Genomic DNA, 14,400 nt, shown 5'->3' on the forward strand with positions numbered 1-14,400 from the left:
CAAGAACGTTCAATATGAAGAGAAGGCTGAATTCAGGAGACGCAGCCGCCATAAACCTTGGCTGCGTGTGCACTGCCAAATGACACGTTGAGAGACCAAAGTCCCTAACCTCTAGTTCGCCTACTGTCTGTCAGCATTTAGGCGTGATGGCACCAGTGATGAACCCCTGCACTGCCCAATTGCAGGCAGCAAGACGGCAACCTGGCGCACAGGGGATCTTCAGCTCTTTCCTTGGCGCGCAAATAAGCGGCCGCCCGGCTGCCTTTCTGCCTGTTCTGTCGGTGTATGGCTTTTCCCCGTACATCCTGGTATTTTCAAGTTCCAAATTCTCTCACGAGTTTTACCGCCCGGAAGGAGACCGGACGGAGAGTTGCATGGACGACTTGGAAAACAAAGACAACAGAGTTGGCGGAGAAGAGAAGAATGATAATAAACATGATGATTCAACTTGTTTAGCGGTGCGCTCTTGGCATAGTGTCTCTTCATGGCCAGCGCAGTAAATGCGAGCACGCATAGGTATGCGAAGAAGAATGGTCTTTCATCCTTTTGCGTCAGTCTTTGATGGTTGCGTCCGCCGAGGCAGACTTGCAGGCAGCAGGCCTAGCCCCTAAGCATCCATGGCTTAGCCCTCGCGTTAGCCACAGTGAATAGTAGTCACATGGAGGGTAGGACACTGCTGACGGCATGAGACAGGAATGATCCGCGTCTCTATCGCCACCAAAGCTAGACAACTCGATTTTATTTCAACTGCAGTAGTTCCGTGATCTGAAAAAACTTATGCGAATGCGCTATTACATCATCTCACACCGTTCGCGGGGTTTTAGGCATCATGATTCTCTGCAGCCTCTGTCAGTCTCTTCCATTGGAAGACCTGCCCCCCTTTCCTGACGACAAGACCACGAGAACTCTAAGTGGGAAACAGAGATTCCAGCACATTATCTTGGACGATCATGAGAAAGGGAAACCTATTCCATGTATGGGTGTTCCGTACCATCCCGATCTTGCTTCGCTCCGTCAAGCATCAATCAACGGATGCGTTCTATGTCAAGCAATTGAGAAGGAGGTCGATGCGCTGTTGGAGGAGATTAAGATACTAGAACATCCAAACCTGGGTACATACAAGTGGGTTCCTGACTGGAACATGTGGTTGACTCAACGTGGCGAATCTGGCGGCGATGGGTTCTGGGTTGTTTGCAGCAGCGTTGAAGACGAGGGTCGATATTGCTTGATGCCCGTCGCATCGATCGGCTTTGCTTCTGATGAAGGTGGGTGTCTGGATTCCCAGGACGCTCTGGTCGCGTCTTGTGACTGACAGAAACAACTGATAGATGATCCTCTCTCTATCGGCTCTAGCGACCGCGTTTTGAAAGAGGTTCCGAACCAAACCACATTGAACCTCATTCTGAAGTGGCTCAAAGCCTGCGATGAGCACCCGCACTGCAAAGCGCAGCACGCTCCAATGCCAACTCGCCTGTTGGACGTCGGCACATCAGACTCTGGGTCAATCATCAAACTCGTTCAGCCGGACCCTGACCTCTGTGATCGCTATGTCACCCTCAGTTACTGTTGGGGAAAGGGGGAGAAACACTTTGTTACTACCAGTGAGACCATTCAGGCTCGAAGAGACGGTATTGATATCGATCAACTTCCGCAAACTCTTCGAGACGCTGTAACACTGACTCGGATGGTCGGAGTAAAATACCTTTGGATCGACAGCCTGTGTATCTGTCAGGATGACCTGAAGGACTGGGAACGAGAGTCGGCGCAAATGGCTGCCGTGTACTCGAACGCGTATCTCACGCTTGCCGCTGTAAAGTCTGGCGATACCAATGGAGGTTTACTGTCAGCTCGAACCCCTCAAACATACTTCAAACTTCCACGAAAGAGTTCTTCTCCAGACGAGTACATCTTGGCAACGGCCTTGACCCTCGATCACGATACCATTCACCAATTTCACATGCGTATGAAAAAGGAGCCTCTCACGAAGAGAGCATGGGGCTTCCAGGAACGTGTCCTCGCTCGCCGAATTCTGCACTTCTCAAGCCAGCAGATGTACTGGGAATGTCTCGAAGGGTTTGAAGCAGAGCAAGGGCTGAAGCTGAATTACCGCATACCTTTCATCAACGATGACACTCAGCTGGTGGAGTATGTTGACCAGCGTCGCAACAACGCCCATCCCGCAAAGCCTAAGTGGGAAGGACTCGACCACTCCTCCACCCTGACGAGAAACTGGCACGAACTCCTCTGGGAGTACGGCCCACGAGAGTTGACAAATCCTTTGGATAAGCTTCCGGCATTCTCTGGCATTGCCAAGTCCTTGAGCAAAACCTTCAACGATGAATACTTGGCTGGTCTTTGGCGTGGGTCCTTGATCGAATGCCTATGCTGGCAGGCTCTGCGCTGTAAACCTATTGAGCAATACCGTGCGCCCTCATGGTCCTGGGCTTCAGTCGACGGAATACCGGCGACCGGCTTACTTGGCGCGACGGAAGATGTGGCGAAAATTCTCGAAGCCAAGGTTGAAATTGACGGGGACAACCCCTTTGGTCGCGTGAAAGACGGCTGGATAAAGCTCGAGGCCCCTCTGGTTAAAATGTCGCTCTCCGAGGCGAAGGGGCCCACAGGCCACATGCTTTTCCGAAGCGAGAAGGGAGGCGCTGACTGCTTCGGCATGCTGGATACCATCCACCGAAGCTTTGAGGCCAGTGCAGAGCTTATTCAGTCGATGGAAGTGTACGCGTTGATATTGGCCTACACATATGGCGGACCAGGAACTCCGGACCCCGAGCGGAAGAACCCCTGCGCTCACGGGATCTATGTCACTCCTGCAATGGACCGGCCAGGCTGTATGAGAAGAATTGGCGCAGTTGTTCAGGACGTAAAGGAGTTTGGTGCTGATGAGCTTGTATCCTCTAGAGCTACTGTAACATTAGTTTGAGCCAGTGTGCGAAGGTACCTTCTAGCTAAATATTGTCCTTTCCATCGACACCGCCTATTTTCCCTGTGCTAGAGCGACTACTTTTCCTGTGTGCTCGTCATCGTTATCGTCGTTATTATCGTTGTCGCCGTCGTAGTCTTTCTCTCGTCGTCCTTCTCATAAAAGTTACCAGTAGGCGTGTGGGAAATGTAGCAGCCCAGACATAGGAAAGTTAGGTGGTCTCTTCCTAATCAGGGAGAGGAAAAATGGATGTTAATAAAGACAGTCTAATCTAACGACCATTTCATTCCTCAAAAGAGCAAAATGCCTAGCCAAGAAATGGTATTGTTCCGGTGACTGGCAGGCAGATTCGGGTACGTTATCCGTGTCGTTAGCCGGGCGAACTTCAGACCTGTCAGCTGTGCCGTCAGAGCCGGTCGAAATTGCGGTATTGATAAGACTAGACTGTTCTAGCAATAATACTTGATTAAAAAAACCTTTTACTTTTTACAGTTCTCTCACCGCCGGGTCTTTTTAATTCGGAGGCTGCCATTTTGAAAAGCTGCTTCGAGTGCTCACGTTACACAGGCGTTGGCTCCATCGGTGACGACCACAACACAGCCCGCTCGGCAACTTCATTTACCGACTCAAACACAAACTATCCTCAAGCCTGCTGACGCCAAGGTAGACTTGTTTGAAAAGGCGAGAATTCCCCCAAGACAATGTTCAGGTATCTTGAATGCTCCACAACCCAATATCTAAGGCTCTCTTGCAGCCAGTCACCCACCGCCAGTATCATCCCCGGTATGCACTGGTCATGCCAGATCGCCGAGCTATCTAGCACAGCCACGCCGGTACGGCACCGAGCCGGGAGCTGTTGCGGGGCCAAGTTGGTTCCAAGATGATATTAATACAGACTACCAATCTTTACTTCGTTGACGACATGGCACAGTACAAAGCTCGACAATCAAAGATAGCTGCTTGACCTGTACACGACACCTCAATCCTGAGGGGGTTCTACGGGATCCAACTTGCCCAGTCGCCTCTTCCGGATCACGACAAGACGACCTACACCGCCATGCTAGGTGTCGCTGCCACGAAAGTCACTAGTCACGATCAAAGCACGGTCACTTCATTTCATATCCGGCTGATGAGTCGCACCGCTGATTTCAGAAGAGAGTCACGAGCTCCAGGTCGGAAGAGAAACATTCTTCATTGAAGTCTTCCGCTACATCGCAAAAGAGTGTTTGGGGGTATTTCGTCTCCATACTTCGTCTCATTACAATCACCAAATTACGCCAATTCCACCACGCTCCTTCTGGTCTTCAAATTCTTTTTCATCACATCATACATGCGCTGAAAACACACGAAAAGCACAACCGCGACGGCCAGGCCGCGAGATTCGCAAGCGACGGGGTCCCTTAGTGGAAGTCGCCGATGCGAGGGCCGAAGTACTCGCCGTCCGCGAGGGTCTTGAGACGGCAGGCCAGGCCTTCGCAGCCTTCTGACACGACGCTGTTGCCCCACCAATCAACCTCAATGTCTTGCCACTGAAGGCCGAAGAACATGATGATGCCAGAGATGGCAATACCGCAAGAGAAGGCAGCGGAGAGGACGAAGTTGTACTGCGAAGATGGTCAGTGACTGCAAACGTAATAGTTGAGAGGGGGGAAGGAAACTTACCTTGGACCAGAAGCCAAGGAAGCGGCTCTTCAGGTAAACCCAAGAGAAGTAGGCAATGGGGACGGAGGGCCAGACAAAGGACATGTTGTAGGGAGCCCAAACGAGAGCACCGTACATCATGGCGACGGGGTGAATCTGGCGGATCCACTTCCAGCGGGGGAAGGCCTTGCCGAGACCCCAGAAGATGAGGACGACGGCGACACCGAGAGGGAAACCGAGGAGGGTCTCGGTGTACTGTCCACCGGCACCCCAAATCTTCTTGGGACCGACAGTACCCCAAAGGACAGAGGCGGTGAAGAAGGTGTTGATGCCGGGGCAGGTCATCTTGAACTTGGCATCGGCAGTGCAGATTCCCGGGATGCTAGTCATCTGGAACTTCAAGACGCCGAGACACACGAGGGTAGACACGAGCGTCGCGACCATCTGAGCCCAGAAAGTATGACGAGGGGGAATCTTCACGTAGTGCGCAAGCTTAAGATCGTTGGAGAACCAAACGGCGTGGGCGCAGGTGACGTAGCCGAAGGACTTGAAGTAGTTCATGGCCAGGGCGTTACCCTCGACCCAGGAACCACCGATGAACTCGGCAAGCACATTGAGGGTGACCTCGATACCGGTCATGGCCTTGATGATACCGACAGGGACGACGAAAATCAGGCAGAGTATGATACCGTAGAAGACGACGCCGACGGTAGTGTACGTGGGCCAGGCGGCAATACCGGCGCAGCCAAGAGCAATGGCGACGACGAGGGTGAGGAGGTACCACCACTCAGGGACCTCGGGATAGACCTTCATGAGACGGTTGTGGACGTCGAGGACCTGGTCCTTCTCGATGTCACTGTTCTTGCGGAAGCTGCCGATCAGAGCCTTGAAGCCAAGGGCGATCTCATGTCGGTGGTAGAGGATAGCGTAGGTGATGGTGGCGGTGTAGATGGCGAAGAAGAACATGTAGATCATGGTGTTGGCGGCGCCCAGGAACGGGGGAGAGTAGGCCTCGTAGGCCTCCTTGTCGAAGAGGCCGTGCTCGTTGACAGCGCGCGACACGTTATACAGCTTGCCGAAGTGGTCGTAGACCTTGTTGGAGTTGATGGGAAGGTATCCGGTGTTGTATGTGTTAGTGTACCAGACGGCGATGATGACGAAGCCTGAGATGAGAGTTCCGAGGAACTTGTTGAAGGTCGAAAAGAAGGGAACCATCAGGGGGTCAGTGTTGTCGAAAAGACTACGCCCGTTAGTAAGTGTACTCATGATTCAAACTCAGTGTCAGTACTCACAGGATGTTCCAGTCGAAAGTGGGCCAGGGGTTGAATCCAAGACCGCTGTTGAAGCCGGTGATGGTGGCCAGGTTGCGGTTGTTGGGCGCGATCCAAGTCATCCAGCTGAAGGTGCTGAGAGCCGTGAAGATGTAGTTGGGGAACCAGAACCACACAAACATGGCAGCGAAAGCGATGTAGAAGAACTTCTGTCTGCTAAGGTTCCAGACACTGCGGAAAGGACCGTCGACGGTGCTGTTCTTGTCGCTGTGGAAGGCGGCGTTCAGGGCGATGGTCACCAGAGACGCGGGCCAGACACAGTACGAAGGGTACACGAGGAAACGACGGCAGAGACCGGCCAGACCGTAGCCGATGAAGTTGGTCGACAGCGAGATGAGGAGCTGGTAACCGAAGTTGGCGGCATACGGCATGTTGAAGAATTGGGGGAGCCACTGGAGAGTGCTGTTAGTTGGGGTTCATCGTCTAAGGTGCAAAGTTGCGCCTGGTAGAAGCCTACCTGAGTCCAGATGATGTAGTTGGTGTACGGGATGTTGTACGCAACGTTGGCCATGATCGTGATGAGCATGTGCTCCTTGCGGTTGAACGGGCCAGGGTTGAGCGAGATGCGGGAGCCAAAGACAGTGAAGCCGACGTCAGGAAGAGCCTTCTCCCACAACTTGCCCAAGGGGTAAGCGAGCAGCTGGGCAACGTTGGCCAAAATCGTGATAGACGGGTAGCGGACGGAGAAGAGCTGGTTCACGAAGGCGAGCAGGGCGGAGAAGAGCAGACCGATAACCCACGCACGAATAGTCGACGAGGGCATGGTGGGGTCGTCGTGGTTGTCGACGACGGCGCGCACCTCAGAGTAGGGCGAGTTGCCCGTGATGAGGGCGGCCTCAAGCTTCATTTCCTGGATCAGAGTCTCGTGTTTCTCGGGGTTCTCGAAGACGTCATCGTTCTGGAGGAAGGCCTCAATCTTCTCGATAATGACGAGCGGGAAGTTGGGGTCCTTCTCGTGGATCTTGTGGACGTTGAACATCATCTCGCGAACCTCCTCGAGGGACATCTGCGAAGCGAGCTCCTTGGCCTCAAGGAGATCGTCCTCGGTGACGTTGAGCTCCTTCTCGACGTGCTCGTTGTAGTCGGTGCCCTCAGGATGAGCGTCGACGAACTAGGTCAAGCGATTTAGTCCACCGCTATGTCAAGTTGAGGCTGAAGTGAGGCTCATAGAAGACGATGTACTTACAGGCTCGGCCTTCTCATTGGAGATCACGCCGCCCTGGGCGGCGGGCCGTTGTTCACGGATTTCGGACATGGTTGCGCTGGTTCAGAACTCTTCACCTTGAGTAAGGTACGGAGGGGCTGATCTGCAGGACCCGTTGACGTTTGGGCTGGATATGTGCCAGTGACCGAGGAACGAGAAGAAACGGGGAAAGAGGGGATGAGGACATCATGACCTTTTAATATCCAGTGCCACGAGGCTACCGGTCCAAGCTCGCCATCCATATGCTTATCGACGGGTGGGACCCGGGGGTTCCAACCGCCTGGCAACGAACGGGCAGGACGATGGTGACAGTCGGTGTTGCCACATAAGACGATCCTCAGGAAAGGACCCTTGCTCCCCATGATGGGACTTGATGCTGCGACGGCATAGGCTGGGATGGACAGAGCTTCCTCTTCAGAAGGCAGGGGTGATGTGGCATGGGTGATCATGTTCAGGGCTGGACTTCCAGCCGCCCCCCTCGTCTGGACGTGCAGCCGGAGGGTGCAGTGCAACCCTGGCGGCAGACATCTCTACCTTCTGCATTCGACATGGCCGATATCAAAGGTTCCCAGGCGTTGGAGGAGGGATCGATGTGCGTCTTTACTTTGCCCGCATTGGGTGGCTTGCCCAGCCGAGCGTGAGAGAGGGAGGATGAGAGACATGATGACGAAGAGCAGAATGAAGAAGAAGGAACGTGAAAAGGATCGAGGCAAGATGCCCCAGCCAGTTCAGTACAGAACATGTACATGAGCTTTCCATGAACAAACATGGACGGCAAGATGCCTATCTACGGCCCTCTTGTGGTTCATCCTCACTTCTTTTCTTGGATTGGGGGGACGGACGGAAACGAATGCCACCTCCACCTCCCGGCTACCCACCGGGATCAGTCCCAGTCACTGCGAACCTGCAGACGGGGCATCAAGTCCAACGCAGAGAGATCCCTGGTGCATTGCATGGGTGACACGGAACCTTTTCTCAAGACGCAAGAGCTTCCGCCATTGTCGCCGTTGGCATCTTTCGAGCCTGAGATGGCGCATATCTCTTTCCTTAGATTCGCGGGTCTCCGCCGGCCTTCAGTCATCCCGTGCAGTTGGGACCTCGGACGACCTTGATCTGGTAAGGCAAAGTTAGACAGCTCTCGGCCGAGGAACTTTTGAGAGCAACTACTGTGCGACGAGTACAGGCAACCTATCCTCCCAACCAAGCCAGGCCAGGCCGTTGGTTCTCAGGGCTGGACGCAGCTCAAGTCGCAATCGCGATGGCTTCATCGTGGTGCGACGTTTCCGCCCACAGACATAGTGCAGCCCTGTCTCATTCAGTGTCGATCGGGCTGAAGGCAGGTTGTCGGTCGGCGAACCAACTCTTCTATTCGTATATCCTGCCTTCTCATCAACCGGCATGAGGATGATTTGCTGCTACGGCTCCCACACCTTCTGCAATCTCCCCCGGCAAAAGCAGTGGCGGGGGGGATGCTGGTGGCAAGGTGGCTATCCGTCGCTGCGTGCCATCTGTGCCCATCTCGGGGTCTCTTTCGGCACTGACCGTAACGGCGCTGCTTGTGTGCGTTGTGTAGCGCGTGGGCTTGCGGGTGCACGCAGTATCGTTATGTACACTCAACGCCCTGCGTCTGCCAAGTCGTACCTCTTGTGGGACTGACGCGGTGATCGATCAGTGTGAGGGAACCTCCGCGGAAGAAGTGAACGTCGTCTTGAAGTCCGTTTCTTTCTGCGAGTGAAGTCCCAGCTTGGGGGCCAGCAGGGAGCGCGCGATAAGATGGGGGGATGGTGAGGTGAACCCTTGTCGGGGTCGTGGAGCGGACTGGGAGGGCGCCCGGGCACGGTGCTCTGAGCCCTTGAACGCATTCCTCAGACCCTAATCGTTGAAGATCTGCGAGTCTTATTCGCTGTGCCGCTTCGCTTCTACAAGTACAACATGAAGAGACTTGACTAGACCGAAAAGCTCTGGTTCGGCTCTCGACACACCACGTTACAATGCAACATTCTAGACATCGTGGATGCCGAGAGACATGCCCGGGAGGCACCGTCAGGCTGGCATCGAAGAAGCATAGAAGGATGCTGGAAAACGGTTGTTCATCCTCTTGGTGTGGTGGCTGGACGCAACGCATGGCTGTGTGCCCTAACAACGAATCAAACGTCGGCATCTGTTTTCCGTCTTCAGGGTTGTGCACTAGTCGACGGCATAGGCGACTAACATCTTGGCAAATTTGGCCAGAATACCAAGACGGACATGATCAAAGATGGGCGTTGAACCCGCTGGACCCTGCGAGGGTGAAGGAGTGGCGCCGTCCCCGAAGCCTCCCAAGCCTCCCAAGCCTCCAAGACCGACCAAGACTCACAAGCTTTCCAAGGCGATTTCCAAGAGCTCCAAGACCATCGCGATATGCTTCCAAGACGCCCAAGACTTGCCATCCGCGCAGTGTCAAGAGATCTTGCCCGAAAAAAGCTTGTCCGCCATGTGTTCTCACTGCACACCATCGCCGCCTCACCAGGCCTGAGATGAACAGCTGAAAAGTCGAGTCGTTACGTTCGTGGGACGGGAAGCACGTTCATCCAGAGACAACGGCCATCCCCGGTTGTCTTTCCCATCCCCTCTCGCAAGCACCAGCTCCGTCTCCCCGTCTCTTATCGGCCAGACGTCCGGGAATTTGCATGCCCCATTGGCCATTCACATGCGTCAGGCCTCCTCTGGTGGTATCATCCGGCCAGACAGAAGGTGGCAAGTTGATTAACCTGTGTTCGTCTGCCGCAGGAGAGTTCTTTGGGAGGAACTTTTTGACGGTCGGCGAGGGGCCACCAATGTCGACCCTGGCGAGCCCCCTCACGAGCTCCTAGTATCGGCAGCTTATTAGATGGGTCGACGACGCGTCCTATCAATCGCCCCGGCTGATTTTCTGCCCCGACATTGGCTGGATTTTCTCATTGCTTTGGCCAGAATGCTACTCTTCCAAACCAAGCACCTCGGTTTCCCCCACGCTAACAACACTCACTGAAGCCTCCTCTCCTCACCAAAGGACAATCATGTTCATCAAGCAACGCGGGTTTCGTGTTCTTCACGCAGAATTACCTTCAAGTCAGTTATGCACTAACAGGGAGAAGAAAAGGTGTTCATTTTCATGTTCACAATATAATGTGTACCAGCCATTCGCAACGAGTTCCCTGCGACAGCTGGCCAGTCGTACGAGCAGACTTTCGCTTCGTCTAAACCAGACCGGGACTGGTTTCTTCTCCAGATTTCTTCTTCGGGCAGGTCGATTCCCTCCCCAACACCAACTGGAGGCGCGCGTCCCTCAATCTTATCCCCTCCCCGGTCCTTCAGCGCATGGCGTAATCTCCTCCGCCATTATCGCAACTGCAATAGCGCGCGTGATCGTTATCTCTCCGGGGCAATTTGTTCGACAAAGTGCTTAAAGTCAAGCTCATCCGCCAAGACCTTTCCCTCGCGCCAAGCTATCGTCAGGAACGTTTGTGCGGCGCGACTCAATCGATGGCATCAGTAGGGCGCTCGTGGTGCAGCCGCCGTGCCGCAGGTTTGGCCGTGAAAGGCAGGCTCGTAACCATGGATCCCCTCACTCGACACTCTTCTGCTGTCCCGAACACCGAACCAACTGGTAGGAACCTTCAGTCATGTGGCTATTCCGGCCAAAGGAAGCTTCCGTATTCGAACCGACTCACCGCGGTGGCGCGCTTGGCAGCGAGACATACTGACTCGCCCGGGGCACACGTCCAGCACTTCTACGGCTCTGTAGAAGGATGCCTTTTTCATTCGGACCTCGTGATGGGAATCCCCTACAGTATCTCAATTCTGCTGGATTCAAAGTATCACCAAAGACTCTATTGCAGCCGTAGTCGAGACCCTAGTCGCACAAATCGTTACAGACGCCGCCTCGGTTCGCGGCTTCTAGGTCCTGACTTGGCGATGCCAATGCTCCGTCTGGGCACATGTTGCCGTCTTGGAAGTCTTGGTAGTCTGTCTTTTCAGAGAACTCTCAGCTCGCCAGCTGAGCCCACCATGTCTCTCAAGTGCCTCTGAGCAGAATTGCTATCGCAGTTTAAATTATTGGTCGGGGACTCCCCCCTCACTATCCCTGACTGATAATGATTCTTGGCATGCATTGACAGGCTGTTGGAAGTCTGGAGTGCACCCGACCGCTTGGCATCGGTTGCATGGCTGGAATCGGCCATCGTACCGGGTCGTCAGTTTGCGGAAGGTCCTTGAGAGACTGATGGAGCGAGTGCGAGACTGTTGTTGGTTGACTGCCTCCCTCCACGATTTCATTGCTATTTCCAGATCTTCGGGTAGTATCGTGAACTTGCAAGCTGAGAGGGGATTCTGCATGAGGAATTCGAACCGGCGATAGCCTATCGGGTGCCCTCCAATCTGCTTGAAGGTCTCGATCAGCTGTATGGGTTCATTCAGACCCCCGTTTCTCCAAACCGGGCGCGTTGCCACCAGGTGGAATGGCGTCAGGATCACCATGTAAGTCAACAGGGTGCAGACTCGATGTGCCTCGCTTAGATCATGGCCAGAACCTCGGAGACAGCGAACAGACGCCATGCTGATCTGCTCCTCGGAGATGTGAACTGCTTGTTGATCCCGCTGTTAAGGCTGAGAGCATCCCCCCAGCCATCATGACCTGCGTAATCATCTCATACGGACTCTGGTCAAGAGCCATGAAGGCGAATCAAAAACTCGCCATGCCTGCCATCTAGGAGGGGGGCTTGGTCGAGAGCTATCAGGCTGGTGTAGTGATGCCGTAGCATGCAATCGCCAACGGCTCTGCTATTCGAGACTTCTCGACTCATCCTCCAAGTGAGATAGATCAGGGACTTTTGACGCCGCCAAGGAAGAACTTTCGAAGGACTTTCGTCAAACTCGCAGGTAAAGAGGAGAACATACATGAAATGGTTTGAGAGAAGAACCCATTCTATTACAGTAACGAAGCTAGCCACGAAGTGCCAAAGACATGACCGAACATAAGACAATCGTCTATTTGCGCCCTTGCCCAATCCGCGGCCATCGTCCAACATAGGCATCGCCCCGATACGATCAATCAACGCCCAAACGCCATGTATGCCACCCAACTGCAGCAACCCAAAGAGCGATCCAGACTGGCGGGTTAAAAGTTCCCTGGACATCGCCCGGTTCTTATCTCGAGTCTTCCTGCATGGACCGAAGGATCGAACGGACCCCGGCAAACTCGAGTTCTTCCATAGTCTCCTCCCAAAGGCGCTCAGTGGCAGCTTTTCCCTTCGGTTCGTATAGCATGGAGGCAAACCTTGACGGTCATGTTAGCTAAGCCCTTACTAATTTGGATGGAAAACTTACGGACAGATCTCCCAGTCCATGAGAAAGCTGCCATGTGTCTCTTCCCCTCTCACCACAGCGGCATTGACATAGGTCGATGCAGCTTGCTCGAGTGATCTTCCGGTGAGGCCCTTGGCCACTCCCATGAAAGCCTTCAATATGCCGCTCAGGTTGGTGTGCAGATTTGTTCCCTTGGTCAAGCCTGGATCGACGAGATTGACGACGACGTCCTCTTTTCTTACGTACTCGGCGAGCTTGATAATGAAGCAATGGCCCAGAATTTTCGAGTTTGGATACCGCTCGAGGTTGTTGAAAGTCTTCTCGTCGTCAAAGGCAGGCAGAAGAGGTACTTTGTCGGCTTCCTTGAAGTTGGCCATCAAGGATGTACCCGAGTTGACGATGGACAGAGTCCGGGCCTTGCCATCAACCTTCTTTGCTTTCAGGACTGGAAGCAAGAGGATAGCTAGGAGTGCTGTTGACAGGTAGTTGACCTGAACTGACTCCTCATGCCCATATTGCGAGAGCTGAAAATGCTCTTTCACGATACCGGCGTTGAGGATGACGAAGTCGATGCGTGGAAGCGCGGAGCACCGGTCGACGAATTTTTGGATGGAATCGTATGACATCATATCCAGAGGCCAAATCTCAATGTTGGCAGTCGGATGCGCCTGGCGCAGCTTTGAGGCGGCTTCCTCTCCCTTCTTCTGAGATCGAACGGCCATGATCAGGTGGGTCAGTTTATGATCCAGCAACATCTCCGCGCAAGTCAACCCGATCCCGACGTTGGAGCCTGTGATAATTGCAGTCTGTCCGGAGAGCGAGAGGTCCTTGGGAGGCATTTGCGGTTTGGCGCACATGGCCTTCATTGTTAAACCCACTGTGCCTGAGGTCAGGGGCGGAAGATTGATGGAGCTCGTCATGATAACAGGTGATGCGTGGTATGTGATGGGCTGAATGAATATGTGATGTCGCCTATAAGCGTTTGCTGAGAAAACTGTGATATCAGTGTTCAACGTCGTTGTGGAAGGTGTGTTCAAGTCTCTCTATCCTGTCATCTCAACCGTCTTCTTATATTTTGGAGCAAAGACACGAAGTCATCAGCACCTGTGCGCAACGAAGCTTGTCATTGCTTTGCCCATTCCATTTTTAGGCACAAGTCTGTGTTGTGCCGTCTTGAATAAACGTCGAATGATGACCTAAAGGGGTAAATAGTCATGCTCGGAAGCGTCACCGGGCCCGAGCCCGGGAGTCACCAAATCCGACCGGCACCAAGCCCCACATGATTGCGCCTTGATCCCGGAAGAGCTCGGGGATACTGCCATAGGCACGTGACGCCACACGTCACTACATGTACCTTCTCCAGGCAGTACCAGGCAGTTACTAATCCAAGCATCCTACATCCCACTCTCGTTGCAATTTAGTAGCACGACCGGTTTATCTAAACCACCAGAAAAATACCACCACGGCCATGTAGCCACTATCGGATTTTTCACTAAACGAGTACTACCACGGCGATACTACCACTATCGGACTCACTAGCCCTCGCAGCACTAGCCCTCGTAGCACCAGCCCTCGCGGTACCAGCCCTCGTAGTACTAGCCCTCATAGCACTAGCCCTCACAGCACCAGCCCTCATAGCAGCCCTTACACTACTACACTACTCTATACGACTCTACCCTACTCTATACAACCCTATAGCATGCTTTTTAGGAGGAAATTTTAGGAGAAAAACACCAACGAGGACGTCAGCGTCATGTTTAGAAGGGGGGATATTGCCATAGGCACGTGACGCCACACGTCACTACATATACCTTCTCCAGGCAGTACCAGGCAGTTATCAATCCAAGCATCCTACATCCCACTCTCGTTGCAGATACACCACGCCTGCTCCGGGCTTAACCAAAGGGTTTAAAAGCGGATCCCGGTGATTTTTCTCGATTGCTATCCCATTTAAGCAATCT

At 53.6% G+C, this 14,400-nt stretch overlaps 4 protein-coding genes across 4 annotated transcripts; 1 reads left to right on the forward strand and 3 right to left on the reverse strand.

Moving 5' to 3' along the window:
- Window positions 1–976: 976 nt before the first annotated feature.
- On the forward strand, window positions 977–2,938 carry GCG54_00014560 (uncharacterized protein; the record flags this gene model as incomplete). The annotated part of the gene is made up of 2 exons (XM_045414386.1): window positions 977–1,265; window positions 1,329–2,938. The coding sequence occupies 2 exons, from the start codon at window positions 977–979 to the stop codon at window positions 2,936–2,938; spliced, it is 1,899 nt and encodes a 632-aa protein (XP_045270964.1).
- A 1,400-nt stretch (window positions 2,939–4,338) lies between these two features.
- On the reverse strand, window positions 4,339–7,165 carry GCG54_00014561 (Sexual differentiation process protein isp4; the record flags this gene model as incomplete). The annotated part of the gene is made up of 5 exons (XM_045414387.1): window positions 4,339–4,542; window positions 4,601–5,819; window positions 5,872–6,302; window positions 6,368–7,021; window positions 7,097–7,165. The coding sequence occupies 5 exons, from the start codon at window positions 7,163–7,165 to the stop codon at window positions 4,339–4,341; spliced, it is 2,577 nt and encodes an 858-aa protein (XP_045270965.1).
- A 12-nt stretch (window positions 7,166–7,177) lies between these two features.
- Window positions 7,178–7,563, reverse strand: GCG54_00014562 (uncharacterized protein; the record flags this gene model as incomplete). Its single annotated transcript, XM_045414388.1, is given in 2 exon segments — window positions 7,178–7,217; window positions 7,235–7,563. The coding sequence occupies 2 exon segments, from the start codon at window positions 7,561–7,563 to the stop codon at window positions 7,178–7,180; spliced, it is 369 nt and encodes a 122-aa protein (XP_045270966.1).
- Window positions 7,564–12,280: 4,717 nt separating this feature from the next.
- On the reverse strand, window positions 12,281–13,359 carry GCG54_00014563 (Short chain dehydrogenase sol3; the record flags this gene model as incomplete). The annotated part of the gene is made up of 2 exons (XM_045414389.1): window positions 12,281–12,410; window positions 12,461–13,359. The coding sequence occupies 2 exons, from the start codon at window positions 13,357–13,359 to the stop codon at window positions 12,281–12,283; spliced, it is 1,029 nt and encodes a 342-aa protein (XP_045270967.1).
- Between the last annotated feature and the right edge of the window lie 1,041 nt (window positions 13,360–14,400).

The sequence above is a fragment of the Colletotrichum gloeosporioides genome, assembly GCF_011800055.1.
Source record: "Colletotrichum gloeosporioides strain Lc1 chromosome Unknown consensus_6, whole genome shotgun sequence".
NCBI classification, from domain to species: Eukaryota; Fungi; Ascomycota; class Sordariomycetes; order Glomerellales; family Glomerellaceae; genus Colletotrichum; species Colletotrichum gloeosporioides.